Genomic DNA, 25,940 nt, shown 5'->3' with positions numbered 1-25,940 from the left:
GGCATGGCTCATAGCTTTATTGAGTTATGCAAACCCCTTTGCCACAACAAGTCTGTGGTCCATGAAGGGTACCATGTTTTGTCAGAGCTCTTCACTATGTCCCATCCATCTTGAATAGCTCTGCAAGGCATGTCTTACAGCTTCATTGAGTCATGAAAGCCCCTTTGCCACAACATGGCTTTGATCCATGAAACCTTAGGTTTTTAGCTAAAAATATTCCTTTGAATTTAGGGGAAATAAATATATTTTTTTTTTTCCTAGAGAGACTGCCAATAGGTCCTAATGAGAGGTTCACATGTTATGTAAAATTTGTGTATTAAAAGCTGGAAAGCTTTTACTGGGAAATGTTAACTAGGGAGATGCTCTTTGGGGACATATCTATATGTATGTTTGTATGTATGTGGTAAGCTAGAAAATGCTACCCTGAATATAAGAAAACTCTTTTGGCCTAAACATAATCAAGGTTTATGCTAAAAACAGGCTTTTATATTACTTTAGTATCCAAAAGTGTCTCCATATAGATCTTATAGTACTAAGAGAAAGAAAAGAGGAATACATAAACCCCAACAAAGCATAATAAGGGAGAGAGTATTTGTCCTTAAAGCCTAAAGTAGCACTGGTCTTAGAAATGATCCCTGGGCTATACCAGCAAGAGCCATGCCACTTACAGGGAAGAGAGAATCCTACATGTTTCCTTTATCACCTTGAAATCCCATGTCTCTTATAATGTCCCAATAAGTGTTTTGCCCCAGGTTTGACTTGTAGAAATGGGCATCTTGAGCTGCCTATATTTTATGATGTATATTTTAGACTTGTCCAAAACAAAATGAAACAAATATATTCAACATATGTAGTCTCATATATATGAGAATATTCTAATATTCAACAATATATTCTCATCACCTTTAATTATGATTCAGTGGCTCTCAATGTTTGTTGTGCATCAGAATCTTCTGGGACATTTTTATAAAAAATAGTGATACCTGGGTTCTACTCCAGGCTCTTGTAACAGCTTCTGAGACATCAGTGTTTTTTTTTTTGTTGTTTATTTGTTTTTAAGTTCCATGGTTGATGATGCAGAAGAATGGCTGCAAATCTCGATTTTACATTAAACTAGTTAGGGCAGTCAGTCAGGGGGCTGGAAGCAAGACCGTCACAAAGCTCCCAAGCAGCAGTCCAGGAAGACTCCGACCTGGCACCAGGTGGCGCTGTGGGCACAAATCGGAGCCTCCTTCCGGTTTCCTCAGCTGAACACATGGAATCCACCAACTCTCAGAGCAGTGAGGGTCTCAGTAGAGGGAAATGCAGCCCTCTACTTTGAGAATTCCACCTGCTTTGAAAGAAAGGGGAGAGGCGGAGGAAGGGAAAGGAAGAGTTCCTTCTGGAAATGTTCAAATTTCTTTTGGGGGAAGTGAGAGAGTTCAATTTTTCAGTCTGATTTAATGAAGTAAAAAGGACAGTGATGGATAAGTCTATTCATCCCATTCTGGATGGTTTCCTTTGTATTTAATTTGCTATTTCTATTAGAATTTAACACATGAAAATAGAACCAACAAAGTCTAATTTATACATTAAAATTTGCCATTCCTGATGGCTCAGTTATGGGTATGTTTACTTTTTTCCTCATGATGATTTTAAATATTTAAAAATATTTACAGATAGAAAGAATGTATATTGACTATTTCACAGCCTCTATGTGGGACCATGTGTTTGTCTAATATAGTGTAATTACTCTAATATAGTATAATTACTGGAGAAGGAAATGGCAACTCACTCTAATATTCTTGCCTGGAGAATCCCATGAACAGAGGAGCCTGGCAGGCTACGGTCCATGGGGTCACAAAAGTTAGACACGTGGCACCCCACTCCAGTACTCTTGCCTGGAAAATCCCATGGATGGAGGAACCTGGTAGGCTGCAGTCCGTGGGGTTGCTAAGAGTTGGACACGACTGAGCGACTTCACTTTCACTTTTTCACTTTCATGCATTGGAGAAGGAAATAGCAACCCACTCCAGTGGTCTTGCCTGGAGAATCCCAGGGGCAGGAGAGCCTGGTGGGCTGACGTCTATGGGGTCGCACAGAGTCGGACACGACTAAAGTGACTTAGCAGCAGCAGCAGCAGCAACTAAACAGCATATTGTAATTACAGTGACAACCATCCTTGTTTCCCTGGACTGAGGGGTTTTAGTTTCAAAACACGACAGTCCTGGGCAAACCCTCATAAATAGTTTGTCTCCCTACTTGTAACCCATATCTTCATTTGGGCAGCTGTGTTTTCCTGTTATTCATGCCTTTGAGTAGGACTCACCATCTCTTATTAGTGATCCACTATAAGCCTTTTTTACATCAGTGTTCATGCTGTTATCATTTAATAGCAGCTGAACATTTGTACTGTCTTTCTGTCAAGAAGGTAGACTTTAGATATGTAAATTATTTACACCAGCATTTTAAGTTCAAACCTAGGAAGACTGAGTATACACAAAATATTTGTCAGAGGGTGTTTTCTTTCCTGGCAAAGAATTTGGGGAATCTTATAATTAATTCAATTCAGTAACAATGGGGCAAGTATTGGCTAAAAAGCATTAGATTTTGTTGCAAAAGGACTGAGAAAAACTAGTTAGAAAAAAATACAGTAATTTTTCAGTTACCCTTCTTAGAGAGGTAAAAAGATCATAGTTGAATAATCAATCATGTTAAAAGAGCAATTAAACTTCCAAAGTACTTTTTCTGGTTCCTCTTTTCCAATATTTCTTAAGTATCTTTGTCAGTAGCTACTCATTACTTATGCTAAGACCAACAGAATTGATGTGATTTTTTCACAGATATGAGAAAAATAAAACAAATAAGAGCTATCATTTTCAGCAGTGATTGGTATTAATTCAGGATTTATGGTATTCAGTTTAATCTTTACAATAACTTTTCTACCAAAAAATCTGCAGCCTTATTGATATATAATTCACATACCACTAAAACAACTTTAAAAATATTTTTATACTTTGTTGTCAAGAAAGTGATGCTCAGTGAATTCATTTGTAAGCTTTGTTTTTTTTTTAATTTTATTTTATTTTTTAACTTTACAATATAGTATTGGTTTTGCCATATATCAAAATGAATCTGCCACAGGTATACATGTGTTCCCCATCCTGAACCCTCCTCCCTCCTCCCTCCCCATACCCTCCCTCTGGGTCGTCCCAGTGCACCAGCCCCAAGCATCCAGTATCGTGCATTGAACCTGGACTGGCGACTTGTTTCATATATGATATTATACATGTTTCAATGCCATTCTCCCAAATCATCCCACCCTCTCCCTCTCCCACCAAGTCCAAAAGACTGTTCTGTACATCAGTGTTTCTTTTGCAGTCTCGTATACTAGGGTTATTGTTACCATCTTTCTAAATTCCATATATATACGTTAGTATACTGTATTGGTGTTTTTCTTTCTGGCTTACTTCACTTTATATAATAGGCTCCAGTTTCATCCACCTCATTAGAACTGATTCAAATGTATTCTTTTTAATGGCTGAGTAATACTCCATTTTGTGTACATTTGTAAGCTTTGTTTTGAAGTTGTATCTGTCTAATTTCAAGGTCTGCATTCTTTCTCTTGCACCCCAGTTCCTCTGTCGTCATGAGCCTGCCACTGTCTTTGACAGGAGTGATGCAAATACCTGTTAAAATGTTCTACAAAGAATGATGGATAGGAGATAGGGTCCCAAAAGACAACTGACCAGCAATTATTTATTTTCCCTTAGGGGCTGAGGTCAGGGTCTCAAACCATCTGAATAATAGGAGAAGCTTCTGGAATAGGGCTAGTTGAAGAAATTATTTCTATATGCACAGGAATAATAGGAAGGAGGGATCAGAGGAAAAGAAAGAGAATCAACTGGTCCTGCCACTTTTTATACAGTACTTTGACTATTAAAGCAGCACTTCAATGTGGGCTCATTAATAACAATAACAACAACAATACTTATTATTAGTCTTCATTTTTTACAGATGATAAACAGAGTCACAGGTTGTTTAGTAACTTTCCTTAGTTTATACCCAGGGGTCCAAAACAAGAGAATTCTAACTTCAAAGCCTCAATTCTTTGTATTTTGCAGAAATGCATTTACACATAAAAACAGAAACAAACACTGCTGATAGGGGAAAACTCCTGAGATCTCATAATGTCAGGTACTCTATAAAGTGGTAGAGTTTTACAGGGTGTAAAACTTAAAAGAAAACTAATACAGTGTTAGTCTCAGGGTCCTGAAAAGGCCTGTGCAAGTCAAAGACCTACAGGTTCAGCTCCCTTAATCACAATAAATTCTACTCTAGCTCCACCCTTTCAGAATCAGTACTTGACCTCTGTACCTTTTGAAAAATACAAGCTGAGAGACTTCTCTTGCCTGAACAATGCAAAAAAGTATTGCTTAAGGTCACTATTTAGACAGTCAAAATCATATCCAGGAGCTCATGCTACAGTTAAACTTGTTCAGTGACCTACCAGCTCTCTGAAAGTGTCACCTTAATTTATTCACTTGTTTTGTTTTCTTTTTTTTTTTAACTGAAGAACGATATATACTTACTTAAGTGCATTGTATTGTTTGAGTATTTGTAAGCAGTCTTCAATTTTTTTGAAATCAAGAAAAATTGTGTGTGTGCATAAGGAAGATGTATTTCTTAAAGTTAAACTTGAGAGACATATTACTAGAAATATTATATGGCATAATATAATTAATAATTATATTAAATATTATATTAACAGACTTTTGATAACAGCTTCATTAACTGTTTTCCACAGTAAAAGTACTAACTTTGTTCTATGACTCAGAAGGTTAGTATCCGTGTTTCTATGTGGGAGCATTAACACAGCTATGATCTCAGGAAGATTTCAGCCCATGTCCTAACTGTAATATGCAGAGGTAGAGTGATCTGTTCAGGTCTGCGATTTAGCCACTCCTCTTAATTGCACAAGTGGGAGTGAATCCCATCTTTAGCTTAGCCGATTGTTTGGATCAAGAGATAATGCTTCTCTGGATCCTCATCAAGAACTGGAGCATATAAATCTGTGTGGGTTGAAATGTGTAAACAGAAACTCAGTTGAGAGAAACTAAGTAGAGTGGGCTTTACTGGACCTGATGATCTGTGCTGCCCTTTTGTAACCTAACATTCTTCTATTAGGATGGGGAAATAAATAGCTGCTTAGCGGGAACCCCTGCTCTCTATCCAATTTGACAGAATTGCCCTGGGAGAGATGCCATCAGCACATGTTAAGAGAGAATTCCATGACGGAGACTCACACTGTTCAACATACACTGAAGGGTGGGCCAAAGATGTCCTTCCTAGCAGTTACAAGCTCCCCAACACTCCCAGTGGTGTTGATGCTTCTGGTAAGTGGTTTGTTTGTATCAAATGCTCACTGTGTAGCTGTAACTAGGAATGTTTTCCTTATTGTGGTCTCTTTGAGAAAGTGGAGAGACAAATTTTTGGTCTATTGCTAATAATATACTGGAACTTACAGCATGATGTTGGTAAAATTATTTATTTTTATTTTCCTACCAACTCTCTGCAAGTATCATCCTAATTTATTTGCTTATATGTTTTATTTTTTACTAAAGAACAACACACACTTACTTGTTGGGTAACTGCATTGTGCTATTTGAGTGTTTGTAAGCATTTTCAAATTCTTTTTTAAACCAAAGTGTGTGTATGCATACACACACCAAGAAAAACATACAACACTCTTAAAATGAACATACTGAAAGGACTTCAAATTAATAAAACAAATGTTTACTGATTATCAATTATGTGCTTAGGTCAATATTAAATACTGATGATTTATAATGAATATTTATAAGAAGTATATAATACTCTGAAACACTTCCCTCTCCATGGATTAGCCTCTGAACTTTTGAAAGGTTTCTTACCATTTTTAAAGTGTTGATTACATAGTTCTGCTCTCTGAAGTGAAAGACAGGACGTTGCAAGAATGAGATAAAGTCAGGATGAGTAGAACTAACTTTGCCAAGGAAGTGATCTTCTCTTGCTTTAGCCAAATGTCCTACCTAAAAAGTCCTTGTTTGGTAGGAGGTACAGTGTGTGAGGCTGGAGACCACTTTATTTTATTCTCATTGAATTAAACTTTTTATTACTTTTGGTTGAAAGTATTAAAATCTAAGCCATTGTTACTTTTGACATCATATAGCATCAGAATTTTAAAAGATCTCATGTGTTGTTCTTATAGAACTCATGGAAATGGCTAGAACTATTCTCATACTCTCCTTCTCACAGAGTTCAGATCAGGAGGTGAGAGTTTGATTCTTACACCTACCAGTGATGATCCTGGTATCCTAGGCAACTCATTTAACCTCTCTTCAGCTAAGTTTTACCATCTGCAAAATGAACATTCTTTGTCTAAAATAATGCTTTTCTCTTTTCTTCATGGTCACTTGTAACTGCAGTCACTTGAATTAGTTCTGAAGGCTAAAAATTGCCAACTGCATGAGCCAAGACCACTCCATAATTTGCAATGCCCAGTGCAAAATGAAAATATGGAACCCCTTGTTTAAACATAGTACTTCAAGATGGCAACAGCAGAGTATTAGACCAAGCATGAGACCCTGCTGAGAATGGGACCCTGGTTCGTACATTCTTCTTGTGGGTCCTGCTAACTTGTGACAATCTTTTGGGATTAAGATTGTGACTTGATGATACTCTCCAGAAACAAGCCTGGGCATAGCCTCTCATCGTACTTCCTTGTTCTGACCAATGGATAGGAAGCATAGTGTAGGGTTCAAAAGCTTGTTCTCTGGAATCATTTATCCCTAAGTTCAAACAATGGCTTTGCTGTTTAGTACCTACGTAATTTTGGGCTAATAAACTCTCAAAGCTTGATTTCCTTATCTTTAGAACCAACTTTCTAGAGTTGTAGCAAGTTATAAATGAGAAAATTCATGCATGGCACTGAGGACGATAATAATAATAGCTCTTATTATGAATTGTTGTTGTTTAGTCTCTAAGTCATGTCTGACTCTTGTGATGCCATGGACTATATATAACCCACCAGGCTCCTCTATCCGTGATACTTTCCAGGCAAGGATATTGGAATGGGTTACTATTTCCTTTTCCACTTATTATGGATACGTTTTATTATTTTTCAGGTCTGAAGTATTCCTTTTGTGTATTTGTTTAGAGTCCTTTACACTTTCTGTTTCAGACTACACTTCCTAGGAAGGTTTCTTGGCTACATCATGAAGCTGAACATAAAACAATTTCCATTCTACTGTTTATCTGTCTCTGATTTATACTTGCTAATATGATGTTATCCTGAATAATTATTGTGATTTACCAAAACTTCAGCTCTGCCAGTGATGGAAGGGTGGTAAGATAAAAAGGACATGATGGAAATCTTGACATGGTTATATTAACAATATGATGTATTGATAGAATGTTTTGAGTCACAACAATTGGAGGCATCATAGTAATGATTGTCTGTTACTAATACTGCCTAATGCACCAGGGTTCCTGCTGCCCTCCCTGGAGAAGAGCGTAAAGCCATTTTTCTTAGGAAAAGTGACTGCTGATATTTTCCCTGTCAGGTCTTTTAAATCTTTGATCATGATTACCAGAAAGAAAATGCAGTGCAGTTGCTCAGTCGTGTCCGACTCTTTGCAACCCTATGGACTATAGCCTACCAGGCTCCTCTGTCCATGGAATTTTCCAGGCAAGAGTACTGGAGCGGGTTGCCATTTCCTTCTCTAGGGGATCTTCCCTACCCAGGGATCGAACCCGGGTCTCCAGCATTGTAGGCAGACGCTTTACCATCTGAGCCACCAGAGGTAACATTTAAAACCATTAGTCCAAAAACAGTAAACTATTAGTCATGGTTTAATGACTAATGGTAAGGATATATGCAATACCAATCAAAAGATTGCCAGTATACAATCAGAAGGTGCCCTGGGGTTAATATCCAGTAAGGCCATACACATGATGAAAACATCCAGTGAAATCACAGCAGGTAAGCATCATCACAGTTATTTCTTTTGCTTATAGTTCTTTTGTGTTCCCTTGAGACTTTTTATACCAGTTGCATTTTCAGGAAAATGCAAAGTTATTTAGGTAGGTTTGGGCTTTTGGGAATGAAGTCCACTAATCCAATAATTGCTCTTCTGACATTTTAGCATGTACTGTCACCTATAAGAGTCATAGCCTAGATGGAAGTATTTTTAATATCACATAGGTCAAGAATTAAATGCAGTACAGATCATAGAAATATAAAGGAGATCTGAGATATTCAAGGGCAAGTTGGAAAATACTTTGAACCTACTTGGTGGCTAAAAATAGCAATCTTCCCTGTATAATGACTAGCATAAACATAATGACTTCAAATGAATGCATTTTAAAGGAGTAATTCTTTTAAATGGTACTGCTTCCCAGGTTACTCTTGGAAACACTGCCCCCTTCTGAAAAAAATCTGCAATCTTTTACTAAGTTATACAGTTGGTAAATTTTCTCAGTCACTTAAGGCCTAATTGAAGCAGTAAAATAAATGAAGATCAAAACTTTACTCATTGGTTCTTTAAGAAAAAAATAAAAGTAGATCATGTAGAGTCAGAATAGTTGTATTGTAAAAGCATACTGGCAAGAGCATGTCCCCAGTTAAGTTAGTAAGGTACTAGATTGCTCTTTTCCTACTTACTCATTCCAAAAAAGATTGACTCATGCTTCTTTAGATGAAGTTTAAGATTTCCCGTTTCCAACAGCAATTACAACTGAGTATAAAGTTTAACTAGAAGAAAACACAAGGAAATAAATGATAAATGTGCCTAGTGCTGTTTGCACCTGTGTAAACACGCACTGCCCTCTGCATGCCGGCACCATGTTCCTTCCAGTCAAGAGCTTTTCCCTTATACTGCCTGTCCCTACATTTATAGGAAAAGAATTCCAGATTTAGGAGAAAGTCCAGTGAGGTGTGTGTGCATGTGTGTGTGTGTGTGTGTGTGTGTGTGTGTGTTTATACAGAAAAAAAATTACAAAAAGAAAGATCTGTTGAGGGGTAGTGGGAACAGCCAGAAGATAGGAGAAATCTATTGGGAAAGAAATCAGCAGGGTGGTTTTTAGATTCTTAAAATGTGTCCTCCACTACCCCAGAACCACTGCATCCTATCACTTGGCCACTTCCTTAGAAAAGCAAATTCTCAAGTGCAACCCCAGCCCTTGTGTTAATAGATTAGAAGGGCTGATGGGGTGGCTCCAGCAAACTGTTTTGTTTGGTGTTTGTTCAAGCCTTCCATGTCATTCTAGTAGGGTTGCATTTTACAACTACTGGCTTAAATGACAGTGAAGATCTTCTTAGGTGACTGGAGAAGAGGACTACTCCACAAAGAATTCCAGGACAACCACCTGGTCCCTTTGTGAGGAGTTATGATCCTACAGGAGCATAATGTCATAGGCATCGTTCCTGGTTCTTACATGGTTGAGATATTCTCACTGTATTCCATTGGGTTATAATTATGTTTTACATCAAGGGTTATATGCTGCTAAATAATCCTTGGTATAAATTATTCCTTTTTTTTTTCTGTAAGAAATTAAAGAGTTTAGGTAGATTTCTGTCTAAACTGGTTTTCCATTTAAAATGTACTTTATCTTTTTGAAAAATACTTTTTATATTTAAGTATTTTCCCCCATTTTAATTTGCTTAATTTTACTGAAGGATGTGAACTTAGTTTTCCTGTTTTAAAGTTTTGGCTACACTATTTCAAAGTGTTCTAAGGATTTTAGTATTGGGCATTACATTTGGCAAAATCAACCAGAGAATTTTGAGAATCTGCCAGGAAACGAGGTTCAGTATAAAATGCACATATAATTTGCTTTTCACCGAAACTTTCTATGTGGCTTCACCTGTTAGAGAAAAAAAACTGCTATTGCACCATATTTTAATGAGATTATTTTTGCATTTGCTTATACACCACTTTTGGAAAATATGACTGCTTTTTCCTTTTCTTTCTCCACCTTCCTTTTCTTTGGCCGTGCCACACAGTATGTGGGGTCTTAGCTGCCCAGTCAGGGATTGGACCTGCTTCCCCTCCATTGGGAGCATGGAGAGAGTCTTAACCAGTGGATTGGCAGGGAAGGTCCTCCTTTTTCTTTTCTTTTCCTTCCTCCCCTATTCTTTCTCCCCTTTAATTTTTTTTCTTTTATATCAGAAAAGGCTTTTTATTTCTTAAAAAAAGTTTTTGAAATGAAATGTCAAGAACTTGAAAGTAATGTATGGCAAAAAAGACAAGTGAGAGGTGAAGGAGGTGTGGTTAACAGATGGACAACAGGAAGCAAGGTTAAGCAACAGTGGAAACTGGAACTGGAAGGTAGGATAGTCTCAGAATAGAATGTTGGGAACCTTGAGTCTGAGAAGGGGTATGGCAGCTTGCATTATGGAGTGTATGGGATAGCTGCAATGTGCATGAGTAATTATGACTGGTCAGCCACTCACCAGCTATTCGATCTTGTAGGTTACTTATGTCCCATGGCTAAGATTCGTTTTTGGACTCTATGAAATCTGATTTAATATACCTATTTTTCAATATTGTCATAAGTTTCAGAGAAAACATATGTAAAGATAGCTGAAGCTCAGCAATGCCAGTCTACAGTTAGTACATACGGATACCTTTACTTGTAATTTGTCTGTTTTCATAGTTGCATGGTACTCCATTGTATTATAACACCACAGTTTATTAATTTATATAGCAAAGGATATTTTGATTGATTCTAGTTTTTTGATAAATATATAAAGAACATTCTTATATATTTCTTCTAATGCACATATGCAAGGTTTACTAGAAACAAATAACTGGAATTAAAATTGCTGGGTACCACCATCCCAGGTGGCGCTAGTGGTAAAGAATGCACCTGCAATCCATGAGGCCCGGGTAGGAAAGATCCCTGAAGTAGAAAATGGCACCCCATTTTTGTCTGGGAAATCCCATGGGCAGAGGAGCCTGGCAGGTTACAGTCTATAGGGCCACAGAGAGTCAGACACGATTGAGCGTGCATACACACACACACACACACACACACACACACACATATACCGTAAGCATCTTTCCTAGATAATACTAGATTGCTTTCTAAGTGGTTGTGCTTATTGACACGTCTACTAGGAGTGTATAAAAATTCGCTGTGCTCCTCATCTTTTCCAATAATTAGTGTGGCCAGATTTTAAAATTTTTCCAAATTTCATGGTTGATAATTGTATCTCATGTGGCATCATTTAGCATTTCCCTGATTACTGATAAATTGAGCATATTTTAATATATTTGTTTGATATTAACAAGAGGTGGCAAGAATACACAGAAGAACTATACAAAAAAGATCATAATGACCCAGATAACCATGATGGTGTGATCATTCACTTAGAGCCAGACATCCTGGAGTGTGAAGTCAAGTGGGCCTTAGGAACAATCACCATGAATAAAGCTAGACAAGGTGATGGAATTCCATCCGAGCTGTTTCAAGTCCTAAAAGATGATGCTGTTAAATCGCTGCACTGAATATGCCAGAAAGTTTGGAAAACTCACAAGTGGCCACAGGACTGGAAAAGGTCAGTTCTTATTTCAATCCCAAAGAAAGACAATGCCAAAGAATGTTCAAACTACAGCACGATTGCACTTATCTCACACACTAGCAAAATAATGCTCAAAATTCTACAAGCTAGGCTTCACCAGTACTTGAACTGAGAATTTCCAGATATTCAACCTAGATTTAGAAAAGGTAGAAGAACCAGAGATCAAATTGCCAACATCCATTGGGTCATAGAAAAAGCAATAAAATTCCAGAAAAAAACATCTGCTTCATTGACTGTGTTAAAGCCTTTGACTCTGTGGATCACAACAAACTGTGGAAATTTCTTCAAGAGATGGGAATACCAGACCACCTTATCTGCCTCCTGAGAAACCTGCATGCAGGTCAAGAAGCAACAATTAGAGAACAAGGTGGTAGAGGAATAGGTGGATGTGGAATATATCTCTCTCCACAGATACAAATAGGAATACACCTTCAGACATAGAAGTGCATGGAGAACACCAGGTGAGAGGGGACAGGAGTACCTGACCAGTGGAAAAGAATATATAGAATCACGCAAAACTTGGTAGGATGAAGGAACTAGGGGGAAAACAGGAGTGTTCGTAGGACTGGACCTGCCCTCGGTGGGTGGGGGAACTGAAGCAGGAGTCCGAGCCCCATGTCGGGGCAATTGTCTGAGTCAGAGGAGAAATTTAAGGCTGAGAGTGAAACAGCTGATCTGTGGCAGCCTAAATGGAATGAGAATCAGACAGTCCTTGCTGCAGCCATATGTACCCTGGACAGGAATGCTGGTCGAAGGCACAGTGGCTGGGAGCTGGAGTTTAGGGATTGTGGGGCAATCCCAGGGTGAGGGCTGCTGTTAACTCCAGAGAGATGGATTGAGGGGATAAGAGGGAGGAGATCATGGTGGGAAATGCCTGTGGAGGAAATCCAGGCAGCCATGGAAGCAAGGCGATGCTGCTGAGTCACGTGTAGCAGGTAGAAACATCACCATAGCCTTTCTCTCTCCACATGCCAGCACTGGCAGCTGAACAATAGAGAGGCTGGCCCATCAAACACCTGACGCACTGAACTACAGAGTAGGACCCCACCCAGAGTGCTCCTTAAAGTGACTGATGCGCCAATCTACAGAGTAGACCCCAGTCAGGGGGGCCCCTCTATGTGCCTGAATGGGCGGAGCTATGGAGAAAGACTGACCAAAGAGGCCTTCTGATTGCCAGCTACAAGAGGCTCAAAAAGACCCTGATGGGGCCATAACTCCTGCGGTGGAGGCAGTCCATGTCCCTGCACACTTGGCTCCACCAGGGTCCCTGCAAGCCAAGCAGCTGCTCCACCTTCACACTCAGCTCTCACTGGGGCAGAGCTGCCCCAGGCAAAAAAATTCTTGAGTCTATGCACTCAGGGTCACTTCGGTTGTGTCCGACTCTTTGCGACCCTGTGGATTGTGGCCTGCCAGGCTTCTGTTTCAGAAAGGGGGTTCTCCAGGCATGAATACTAAAGGGTATTGACCAATACTGGTTGCCATACTCTTCTAGAGCATTATTTTTCCTGCTGCCCTCGCTGCCAGCCCCTTTGAGTACCTGGTGCTGACAGAACCCCTGGGAACCAAGCAGCTGCACCACCTCCGCACCTGTCCCTCACAGAGCCAAACCCAGGTCCTTCAGGGGAGCCTCAGGAGCTAAACCCCAGTGGACGACCCACATGCAGAGGTGGAAATAAAACCACAATTGAAACCCAGGGGCAGTGTGGCTAAGGAAGAATACCCCAAACCTTCAAAACAGCTGTACAAGCTGCGGATTAAATCCACATGATCAACTAGGCAGACTTTGTGTCTATGGAATATATAAAAGGCCATTGAGAGCTCCCACAAAAGAAAATGCAATAGCTCTGATAGCTGTGGACATTGAAGGCAAGACAGACAGGAACAGGACCGGATTAGAATCTGAGCTGCCCCCACAGCAGGTCCAGAGCTCAGCACAGTGTTGGAAGGCATCCTAGGAAGGTGAGGTGGACTGTGACTCCCAGCGAGGGAAGGGACTCTGACAGCAGAGACTCAAGAAAAACATTTACTATTCTTATTTTTTGAGTTGTTCTGTAGATTCTTCTCGATATTTTTTCTTTTCTGTTCTTTTTTTTTTTCCTTTTTCCCCCCTCTCTGTTGTAGTTGTCGATTTTATTGGCACTAAGAAATCCAATTAAGCTTTTGAGTTGTTTTTTTTTTAAGTCACATTTTTATTGTTATAAACCTTTGCCTGTACATTGGGCTTTTGCAGCTGCGGAGGTTTCCTTTTTTATTTTCTCTTTTTTAAATTTTAATTTTTAAACCTATTTTTTTTTTCTGCATTCCTTTGTTTGCTTTTCCTACTGTTCTTTTCCTCTTGCAGTTAATCTTTAACATATATAAATCTTCTTTATCTACCTCCTTTTAACTTTGCATATTTACTCTTTCCTTTCCTTCTCTCCTTTCCTCTCAACAGATTGGTTAGTTTTATTTTGATTGCTTTATTCCACAATTGGCACTTTGCTTTAGTTTTGTCTTCCAGTTTGTGCTTTAGTTTCGTTCTGGTAGATATAATTCTTGGTTTCCTTTGTTCACTGGGTCAATCTATTTGTACTTTATTTTTGTTGGACTGTTTTGAGTTTGCTTATGGGTGTATATTTATATGTGTATATTCAGTTACATTTTTTATTGTTGTTATAAACCTCTGCCTCTTCATTGGGTTTTTGCAGGTCTGTGGAGTTTTACTTTTTTCTTTATTCTTCTGATTTTTCTTTTTTTCTCTTTTTCATAATTTTAATTTTTAATTTTTTTAAACCTATTATATTTTTCTACAATTTATTCCTTTATTTTCCTTTCCTACTGTTCTTTTCCCCTTGCAGTTAATCTTTAATGTATACAAATCTACCTCTATTTAATTTTGCATATCTATTCTTTCTTTTCTTTCTTTCCTTTTCTCTCAACATATTTTTTAGCTTTGTTTTCATTTCTTTATTTCCCACTAAGCACCTTGCTTTAGTTTTGTTTTCCAATCTGTGCTTTAGTTAGTTTTGTTCTTAACTGGTAAATATAATTTCTTATTTCCTTTGTTCTCTGCATCAATCTACTGTATTTTATTTTTATTGGTCTCTTTTGACTTTGCTCATGGGTGTATATGTATATCCCATTATTTTAATTATTATTTGCCTGATTTTGTAACTGCCATTTATCTGGAGTTCATCATTGGTTTCTTGTTTTTGGATATTTGTTTTAATCTCACTTAATGCCATAACAAACCACTTGTGGAATCTTTGTTCCTGAGCAAATATCAAGCCCTGAGCCTTTGGAGTGGGAGCACTGACTCCAAGACCCTAGACTACCAGAGAATTAACCCTGGGGAGTATCAAATAGTGAGAACTCACACAAAGGAAATCACTTGAATACAAGACCTGGCATCACCCAACCACCAGTAGCAGCCTGTGTAGGACACCTCATCTGAACAACACATAAAACAAAAATACAAACCCAATCATCAACAGACAGGAGTACCACCTCACTCAGGCTTGCCCATCAGAGGAAAAACAAACAAACAATCAAACAAAATCTCAGCACAAATTTCACCCTTTACAAAGCTTACACAAACCACTGGAGCAACCATAGGAGGGCAGAAACCAAAAGGAAGAAAGAATTCAACCTTCTTCAAGGAAAGAATTCAATTTTCTTTGAAGCCTAGGAAAAGGAGACCTCAAACACAATAACTTAAAAAAAATAAATAATGAAAGTTAAAAAATAAAATAAAATTAAAAAAAAAGAAAAGGCGGACAAATACTGCACAAATGAAGGAACAAACTAGAAACACAGACGTCTAAATAAATGAAGAGGAAATAGGGAAACTATCTGAAAAACAATTCAGAATAATGATAGTAAAGATGATCAAACACCTTGAAAACAAAATGGAGAAAATGCAAGAATCAATTAAGAAAGAATTAGAAGAATTAAAGAATAAACACACAGAGACAAATGGCACAATTACTGAAATGAAAAATACTCTAGCAGGAATCAATAACAGACTGTCTGAAGCAGAAGAACAAATCAGTGAGGTGGAAGATAAAATGGTGGAAATAACTTCTGAAGAGCTGAATAAAGTAAAAAGAATGAAAAGAACTGAGGAACATCTCAGAGACCTCTGGGACAATATCAAACACACCAACATTCAAATTATAGGTGTCCCAAAAGAAGAAGAGAAAAAGGGTATGAGAAAAATTTTAAGAGATTATAGTTAAAATGTCCACAACATGGAAAAAAAAAAAAAGTCCATCAAGTCCAAGAGGCACAAAGAGTCCCATACAGGATAAACCCAAGGAGAAACATACCAAGACAAATACTAATTAAACTAACAAAGACTAAACACAAAGAAAGAATATGAAAGCAGCAAGGGAAAAGCAACAAGTAACGCATAAAGGAAACCCCGTATGCTTAACAGCTGATCTTTCAGCAGAAACTCCGCAGGCCAGAAGGAAATGGCAGGATATATTTAAAGTATTGAAAGGGAAAAATCTACCTGGCAAGGAAAAATGTACTTGGCAAGAATCTCATTCAAATTTGATGGAGAAATAAAAAGTTTTTCAGACAAGCAAAAGTTAAGAGAATTCAGTACCACCAAACCAATGGTGTACCAATACATTCTGTCTTCAGGACATTCTATCCAAGTACAGAAGAATACACCTTCTTTTCAAGTGCACGTGGAACATTCTCCAGGATAGACCACTTCTTGGGTCACAAATCAAACCTCAGGAAATTTAAGAAAATTGAAATCGTATCAAGCATCTTCTCAGACCATAATGCTATGGGACTAGATATCAATTACAAGAAAAAAACTGTAAGAAACACAAACACCTGGAGATTAAACAACACATTTCTAAATAATCCAACAGGTTACTGAAGAAATCAAAAGAGAAATCAAAAAAATTCTAGAAACAAATGACAATGAAAAAACAACAACTCAAAACCTATGGGATGTAGCAAAAGCACATCTAAGAGGGAAGTTTATAACAATACAATACTGCCTCAAGGATAAAGAAAAACATCAAATAGACAACCTACCTTTAAACCTGAAACAACTGGAAAAAGAAGAACAGAAAGAAAAAAAATTAATAGAAGGAAAGAAATCATAAAGATCCAAGGAGAAATAAATGAAAAAGAAATGAAAGAAACAAAAGTAAAGATTAATAAAACTAAAAGCTGGTTATTTGAGAAGATAAACAAAATTGCCAAAACTTTAGCCAGACTCATCAAGAAAAAAAGAGAGAAGAATCAAATCAACAACAATAGAAATGAAAAAGCAGAGGTTACAAAAAACAATGCAAAAATACAAAGGCTTATAAGAGACCATTATGCACAACTACATGGCAATAAAATAGACAAAGTGTAAGAAATGGACAGATTCTTAGAGAAGTTCAATCTTCCAAGACTGAACCAGGAAGAAATAGAAATTATGAACAACCCTATTACAAGCACTGAAATTGAAGCTATGATCAAAAATCTCCCCAAAACAAAAGCCCAGGATCAGATGGCTTCACAGGAGAGTTCTGCCAAACATTTAGAGAAGAGCTAATGCCTATCCTTCTAAAACTCTTTCAAAAAATTGCAGAGGAAGGAACACTTCCAAGCCATCACCTTGATACCAAAACCAGACAAAAACAACACACAAAAAAGAAAACTACAGGCCAATATCATTGATGAACATAGATGCAAAAATCCTCAACAAAATTTTAGCAAACAGAATTCAGCAACACATCAAAAAGCTTGTACACCATGATCAAGTTGGGTTTATTCCAGGAATGCAAGGATTCTTCAATATATGCAAATCAATCAATGTGACACACCATATTAACAAGTTGGCAGATAAAAACATGATAATCTCAATAGATGCAGAAAGTCTTTGATAAAATTCAGCACCCATTTATGATTAAAACTCTTCAAAAAGTGGGCATAGAAGGAACCTACCTCAACATAGTGAAGACCATATATGATAGTTCAGTTCAGTCGCTCAGTCGTGTTTGACTCTTTGCGACCCCATGAATTGTAGCACTGCAGGCCTCCCTGTCCATCACCAACTCCCAGAGTTCACTCAAACTCACGTCCATCAAGTCGGTGATGCCATCCAGCCATCTCATCCTCTGTCGTTCCCGTCTCCTCCTGCCCCCAGTCCCTCCCAGCATAGTCAACTCTTCACATGAGGTGGCCAAAGTACTGGAGTTTCAGCAAACATTATTCTCAATGGTGAAAAACTGAAAGCATTCCCCTTAAGATCAGGAATAAGACAAGGGTGTCCACTTTTGCCACTATTATTCAACATAGTTTCTGGAATTCCTAGCTACAGCAAACAGTGATGACAAATAAATAAAAGGAATCCATATCAGAAAAGAAGAAATAAAGCTCTTACTGTTTGCAAATGACATGATACTGTGCATAGAAAACCCTAAAGATAGTATCAGAGAATTACTAGAGCTAACCAGTGAATTTGGCAAAGTTGCAGGATACAAAATCAATACATAGAAATCACTTGCAATTCTGTATGCTAACAATGAATAATCAGAAAGAGAAATCAATGAATTAATCCCATTCACCATTGCAACAAAAATAATTAAATATCTAGGAATAAACCTACCTGAGGAGACAAAAGAACTGGATGCAGAAAAGTATAAGTCACTATTGAAAGAAATCAAAGACGACATAAACAGATGGAGAGATATTCCATGTCCCTGGGTAGAAAGAATCAATATTGTGAAAATGACTATACTACCAAACACAATCTACAGATTCAATGCGATCCTTATCAAGTTGCCATTGGCCTTTTTCACAGAACTAGAACAAAAAATTTCACAATTCATATGGAAATACAAAAGACCCTGAATCGCCAAAGCAATCTTGAGAAAGAATGGACCTGGAGGAATCAACCTTCCTGACTTCAGATTATACTACAAAGCTACAGTCATCAAAACAGTATGGCACTGGCCAAAAACAGAAATATACACCAATGGACAAGATAGAAAGCCCAAAAATAAACCCATGCACCTATGGGTACCTTATTTTTGACAAAGGAGGCAAGAATATACAATGGGGCAAAGACAGCCTCTTCAATAAATGGTGCTGGGAAAACTGAACAGCTACCTGTAAAAGAATGAAATTAGAACACTTCCTAACACCATACACAAAGATAAACTCAGAATGGATTAAAGACTTAAATGTAAAACCAAAAACTATAAAACTCTTAGAGGAAAACATAGGCAGAACATTGGTGACATAAATCAAAGCAAGATCCTCTATGACCCACTTCCTAGAGTAATGGAAATAAAAACAAAAGTAAACAAGTGGGACGTGATTTAACTTAAAACCTTTTGGACAGAAAATAAACTCTAAGCAAGGAGAAAAGACAGGCCTGAGAATGGGAGAAAATAATAGAAAATGAAACAACTGACAAAGGATTAATATCTAAAATATACAAGCAGCTCATACAACTCATACCAGAAAAACAAACAACCCAATCAAAAAGTGGGATAAAGACCCAAACAGGCATTTCTCCAAAGAAGACATCCAAATGGCTAACAAACACATGAAAAGATGCTCAACATCGCTCGTTGTTAGAGAAATGCAAATCAAAATTACAGTGAGATATCACTTCACTCCAGTCAGAATGTCCGTGATCAAAAAGTCTACAAACAATAAATCTGGAGAAGGTATGGAGAAATGGGAACACTCTTGCACTGTTTGTGGAAATGTTAATTGATATAGCCGCTATGGAGGACGGTATAGAGATTCCTTAAAAAACTATCAATAAAACCACCATATGACCCAGCAATCCCACTCCTAGGCATTTACCCTGAGGAAAGAAAAATTGAAAAAGACACATGTATCCTATTGTTCATTGCAGCATTATTTACAATAGCTAGAATATGGACGCAACCTAGATGTCCATCGACAGATGAATGGCTAAAGAAGTTGTGGTCATACATACAATGGAATATTACTCAGCCATAAAATGGAATGCATTTGAATCAGTTTTAATGAGGTGGATGAACCTAGAACCTATTATACAGAGTGAAGTAAGTCAGAAAGAGAAATACCATATTCTAACGCATATATATGGAATCTAGAAAAATGGTACTGAAGAATTTATTTACAGGACAACAGTGGAGAAACATACATAGAGAATAGACTTATGGACATGGGAAGTGGGGAGGAGAGGATGAGATGTATGGAAAGAGTAACTTGGAAACTTACATTACCATATGTAAAATAGATAGCCAACTGGAATTTGCTATATGGCTCAGGAAACTCAAACAGGGACTCTGTGTCGACAAAGAGTGGTGGGATGGGGAGGGAGATGGGAGGGAGGTTCAAAAGGAAGAGGATATATGTATACCTATGGCTGATTCATGTTGAGGTTTCACAGAAAACAGCAAAATTCTGTAAAGAAATTATCCTTCAATGAAAAATAAATAAATAAAAAAGTAGTGACAGTTAGAACTGGACATGAAACAACAGACTGGTTCCAAAATGGGGAAGAAGTATGTCAAGGCTGTATACTGTCACTCTGCTCATTTAACTTATATGCAGAGTACATCATGCAAAATGCTGGACTGGATGAATTGCAAGCTGGAATCAAGATTTTTGGGAAAAATATCAGTAACCTCATATATGCAAATGACACCATCCTTAAGTCAGAAAGCGAAGAGGAACTAAAGAGCCTCTTGATGATGGTGAAAGGAGACAGTAAAAAAGCTGGCTTAAAACTCAGTATTTAATAAACTAAGATCATGGCATCTTGTCCCATCACTTCATGGCAAATTAGATGGGAAACATGGAAACACTGACAAACTTTATTTTATTGGGCTCCAAAATCACTGCAGGTGGTAACTGTAGCCATGAAATTAAAAGACGCTTGGTCCTTGGAAGAAAAGCTGTGGCCAACCTAGACAGCATATTAAAAAGCAGAGACATTACTTTGCCAGCAAAGGCCCATCTAGTCAAAGCTATGGTTTTTCCAGTAGTCATGTATGGATGTGAGAGTTGGACCATAAAGAAAGCTGAGTGCCGAAGAATTGATGCTTTTGAACTGTGGTGTTGGAGAAGACTCCTGAGAGTCCCTTGGGCAGCAAGGAGATCAAACCAGTCAATCCTGAAGGAAATCAATTCAGAATATTCTTCGGAAGGACTGATGCTGAAGCTGAAGCTCCAGTACTTTGGCTACCTGATGTGAAGAACTGACTCATTAGAAAAGACCCTGATGCTGGAAAAGATTGAAGGCATGAAGAAAAGGAAACGACAGAGGATGAGATGGTTGGATGGCAGCACTGACTCAGCGAACATAAGTTTGAGCAAGCTGCGGGAGATGGTGATGAACAAGGAAGCCAGATGTGCTAAACTCCATGGGGTTGCAAAGAGTCAGACATAACTTAGCAACTGAACAACATTCTCCTCTTGCCTTCAATCTTAATATATTTAGGGATTGATTATTTATGCTTTTTGTGAGAAATCCTTATTCAGATATTGTTTCAATTTTTTTTTTGTAATGTCTTATTTTGCTGATTGATTTGTAGAAGTCTTCAATATATGTTGGAATCCAATCCTTTTTTCGTCTTCAGTCATATATAATGAAAATATCATCTCCCAGTTTTTGGCTTGTTTGTACTTTTTGTGAACAATGTCCTTTGATATATAGGATAGCTCATTCTTTTTTTTTATGGTTTGCTTTGTGTTTGTGCTTTGCTTAAAAATTGTTTCTAAACGGCATCAAGATAAATCCTTAGACTCTACTTTTAAAATTTTGCTTTTCAGTCTTTAAATCTCTTAGAATAAATTTTTGCATATGATCAATGTAATTTTTTTTCAGCATGAACCATCAATTGTACCATCACTGTTTATTGAATTATCTATTTCCACACTGCTCTGCCTGCCTATCTCTATCATATATAAATATTAAGTTCTTGTTTAAGGGTGATACTACTTCTGGGGATATTGTGTATCCTTAGTATATTTCTGTTCCAATCCACATTGTCTTACTTAGCACTTATGTCTAATAAATTATGATATCTGGTATCACACATCATTTCTATCATGTCCTTCTTGAATAGTCCTTTGCTTTTCTTCATAATTTTCAAAACAGCCTAAGTTACAAACATGTATGTAATATGTGATTTTTCTTGAACTGCATTGAATTTATAGGAAGATTTGGAGAGACCATCTAGTTTAATGATTTTTTTAGTTTTTCAGTCATCAAACAAGAAATGCTTATTTAGTGGAGTTTCAACTTACTATTCTTTTTGTTATCCTTGGGTTTTTCATTATTACATTTTTTTATAGTATAGTATCCCTAATGCATTTCTAGGTTTGTTTGTTGCTATTAATCCAGGATCTGAGTGTTTTTCAATGGAGTATTAATATCTGTATCAGGATATCTAGTCAAGCATCCTACCAGAAGCATAGGATCTATGCAGAGTATTTTTATATGTAGTTTTCTATTTAAATCTGTGGATTTCTTTGAGTTTGGTTTCTATGCCAACCTGTTTATATTATCTTATAAGAAATATACATACATATATATATATAACAAATATATATGCCTATATATTGTTTACTTTGTAGGTGGAATAATGTTAACCAATGAAAAAGCCCATTTTTGGTCAGGAGGAATTTCACGAAGTATGTCTGAAGGAAATCTGTTTGACATGGAAGCCCAAAAATCCTCAAAAAATTGTGATATTACAGGTACAGGAATTTATAATTATTGAAAATTTTTTTATCCATCACAACTAATTATTGGGGGACTACTGCTGAAAAGTGTTACAATTAAGAGAATTGTAAAATCACAACTTTATCATTGAGATACTTACACTATCATTAAAAAGATGAGAAAAATAAAATAGTCAAAATAAAACAGGTAATGATAAGTATTATAAGGAGACAAAGTTCTTTATTAAATGAGCAGTATATGCAGTAAATACAGTGAATTTTGAGGTTAAAGAGACATCTGTAGGTTGCAGTGGGCCAACAAATCCAGTATGAAAGAATTGAATAGATTCTCAGAGGAAATGTATTTTTTAAGAGAGTTTGAAGGTCCTGGATTTGAAGAAAAGTGTAAAAATAAAAGAAATGCAGCAATTGTTTTTCAAAATGTATCTTAGCATTTTTAATATATGACACTTAAAACTAATTTCAGTCAATACATAGTTCTATATATAACAAACAAAAATGTCTGAAAGCTTACTTGAACTCATTTTTTCTATTTTAGCTTTCATTTTATCTAAAGCAGCCACAATTTTACAAAGTCCACAGAATCATTATCAATATTTATTGAAAAAGTGATCAAATATAATTTGCTCTAAACATAAATATTCAGTATTTTTGAGACATATAGAAATTCATTATAGTTGATATATAAGTATTTGAATGTGTTGCTGATTCTTAAAATACGCACTTTCCAAAGTAACAGTGTATTTCCCTTTTGTGGTGGTAATAAGCCTGTTCTTTGCCATTTTAAACTTTAAAAAGCTCAATGAATTCCTTCAAGTAGTAAATCTAATGGTGGCCTAGTTTTTCAGTGCTTATTTTCATGAAATGTTCACTTTTAATGAAAAAAAATTCAACCTGTTAAAATTTATCAATATGAAATTTTCAGAAAATATTCTAAGGAATCCATGCTTGTCTAGTTTGTTATTTTTTTTAACATTTTAGCTGTTTATAGATATATTTGATATTTTTCACATATTGAATATTATCAGGAAAGAAAATGTTAAATAAATAATCTAGATGTAATGAGACCAACCACTGTATATTTAGAAAAATCTGGATAATAGAATAAATTATTCTGTTTATTAGAGGTATTCATTTATGAAAATGACATATTAAACAAGGCATAAATGTATGTAGTCTGGGTCATTTTCACGAATATGTGTTAAATGATTATTATTGAAATTTCTAAATATTTTTGTTTATAAATCATAGTGTCATAAAATAAAATAATGTTACATATAGTCAAAATAACCTGGTCGAACTATTTCTCTTTCCTCTCAACATAAAAATTTGACCGAAATTAACATTGATTTTGTAGTACTTAGACTGGAGATCAAAGACAAATAAAAATTCTTTCAATTTTTAAGCTTTAGTAAAAATTAATCTTGGTTGTATATCAGAATGCCATTTCATCTTTGTTTTGCTTTATTTTGGTTTAAATAACATGAATGTCCAGATCCAGGTTTGCCTCTTGATTGGCCAGAGGATTTCACACTTCATGGCAATAATGCTTCCAGTGCTACAAATCCATTCTGGAATGAACTGTCTGCATCAAACCCATTTTTGGATGATATAACTCAGCTAAGAAATAACCAGAAGAGAGAGAATATTTCTATCTTGAAGGAAGATCCTCTTCTTTTTTTTAGAGAAATAGAAACTGGAAACTCTTTTGATTCCTCTGGTGATGAACTCGATGTGCATCGGTTGCTTAGGCAGTCTTCCTCAAGGAAATCTGGAAGATCTAAAAGTGTTTCAGAACTTTTGGACATTTTGGATGACACAGCACATGCCCATCAGAATATACATAACTTTGACCAGATCTTAGAACAAGACTTAGAATGGCTTCAAAATGATCGAGAGGCTTATAAAATGGCTTGGTTAAGTCACCGCCACCTTGCCCGTTCCTGCCTGGATTTGAGTACAATTAATCAGAGTCCTGGATGGGCCCAAACACAAGTTGCAGAGACTACAGTACTTTGCAAATTAAACCACCAAGGAGGGTCAGTACAATTACCTGAATCAGATATCACTGTTCATGTGCCCCAGGGCCATGTAGCTGTGGGAGAATTCCAAGAAGTATCTCTAAGGGCTTTTCTAGATCCTCCACAAAAGCTTAACCATGATCTTTCATGCACCATAAGCCCACTGTTGGAAATCATGTTAGGTAACCTTAACACAATGGAAGCCATTTTGCTGGAGATGAAAATTGGGGCTGAAGTGAAAAGGGATCCTTTCAGCCAAGTCATGGCAGAAATAGTGTGTTTACACAGTCTGGATAAAGAAGGCCCTTTCAAAGTATTAAACAACTGCTACATTTATAAAGACACCATCCAGGTCAAGCTAGTAGACTTAAGTCAAGTGATGTATCTAGTGGTTGCCGCACAAACTAAAGGTACTCAATCACCAGCTGCCACCATTTGGGATTATATCCACAAAACAATTTCAGTTGGAATTTATGGACCCAAATATATCCACCCCAGTTTCACTGCTGTTTTCACAGTTTGTGGACATAGTTATATGCCAGGAAAGCTTACTATCTCTGATATTAAAAAAGGTGGGAAACCCAACACATCTCCAGTTGTGTTTCAGCTCTGGGGGAAGCATTCCTTCTTACTTGAAAAGCCACAAGATTTAAATATATCTGTCTTATCATGTGATCCTGATTTTGAAGTAAAAGCAGAAAGAAAAAGGAAAGAAGTTAAGCAAAAGCACTTGCAATCAGGTGAAGTAGTTCATCAACAATTTTTCTTCTCTTTAGTTGACTCCAGAGAAATGCACTTGTTTGTTTTCTGTGTTAAGGTGGAGCCTCGCAGTGGTAGGCCAATTACACAGTTCTTTATAACTTCACCTGATCCAGCTCCGAACCTAAAAAGTCTGTCAAATCTGCCAAGTGATTTGCAGAAGAAGAAGGAAATCAAATCTTCTCCTTTATTACCAACTGTGCATGTTAAATATCCTACATTTCAAGACAAAAAATTGAACTTTACCAGCTATGGAATAACCCAGAAGACAGTGATAAGACAAAATAAGATTGAATACTTACTTGAATATTTCAAAGGGGACACAGTAGCTCTTCTTGGAGAAGGTAAAGTAAAAGCCATTGGACAGTCCAAAGTGAAAGAATGGTATGTGGGAGTCCTGAGAGGTAAGATTGGACTTTTACATTGCAAAAACATCAGGGTGATTGCAAAGGAACAAGTAATGTCTATGTCAGATAATGTCTTCACAACCCAGAATCTTCTTGAACAAATTACCCTGCCTCTTAAAAAACTGACTTACATCTACTCAGTTGTCTTGACCTTGGTGTCAGAAAAAGTGTATGATTGGAAAATTTTAGCTTATGTCCTAGGCTATTCACATCTGGCACTAGAAGACTTTGATCAACTACAAGCAGACAAAGAATCAGAAAAAGTTGCTTATGTTGTAAAGAAGTTAAAGGAAGATTGCCATGCAGATAGAAATGCCAGGAAGTTTCTTTATGAACTTACTGTGGTGAGTATTGCTTGATCACAGGAATTTACTTACCGTAGAGAAATTTATTAACTTGGCAATATTTATAAGTAAACATATGAGAGTAGTTTCTCAAGTTAATTGAAGTCACTTCAGA

At 36.8% G+C, this 25,940-nt stretch overlaps 1 protein-coding gene across 9 annotated transcripts in view; it reads left to right on the top strand.

Annotated features, from left to right (window-relative positions):
- MACC1 (MET transcriptional regulator MACC1) overlaps positions 1-25,940 on the top strand; it is a 90,127-nt gene that overhangs the window by 39,444 nt on the left and 24,743 nt on the right. For 6 of the 9 annotated variants that reach the window (XM_055589943.1, XM_055589945.1, XM_055589946.1 and 3 more), the window contains 3 exons: positions 5,224-5,375; positions 22,187-22,309; positions 23,790-25,825. In XM_055589943.1, coding sequence (XP_055445918.1) covers positions 5,224-5,375; positions 22,187-22,309; positions 23,790-25,825 — 2,311 coding nt within the window. Of the gene's footprint in view, positions 1-5,166; positions 5,376-22,186; positions 22,310-23,789; positions 25,826-25,940 lie in introns of all 9 variants that reach the window. The other 3 variants (XM_055589950.1, XM_055589951.1, XM_055589947.1) reach the window with 2 other exon arrangements.

This window comes from Bubalus kerabau, chromosome 8, assembly GCF_029407905.1.
Source record: "Bubalus kerabau isolate K-KA32 ecotype Philippines breed swamp buffalo chromosome 8, PCC_UOA_SB_1v2, whole genome shotgun sequence".
In the NCBI taxonomy this organism is placed as follows: domain Eukaryota; kingdom Metazoa; phylum Chordata; class Mammalia; order Artiodactyla; family Bovidae; genus Bubalus; species Bubalus kerabau.
This window is presented reverse-complemented; position numbering and strand designations above follow the sequence as displayed.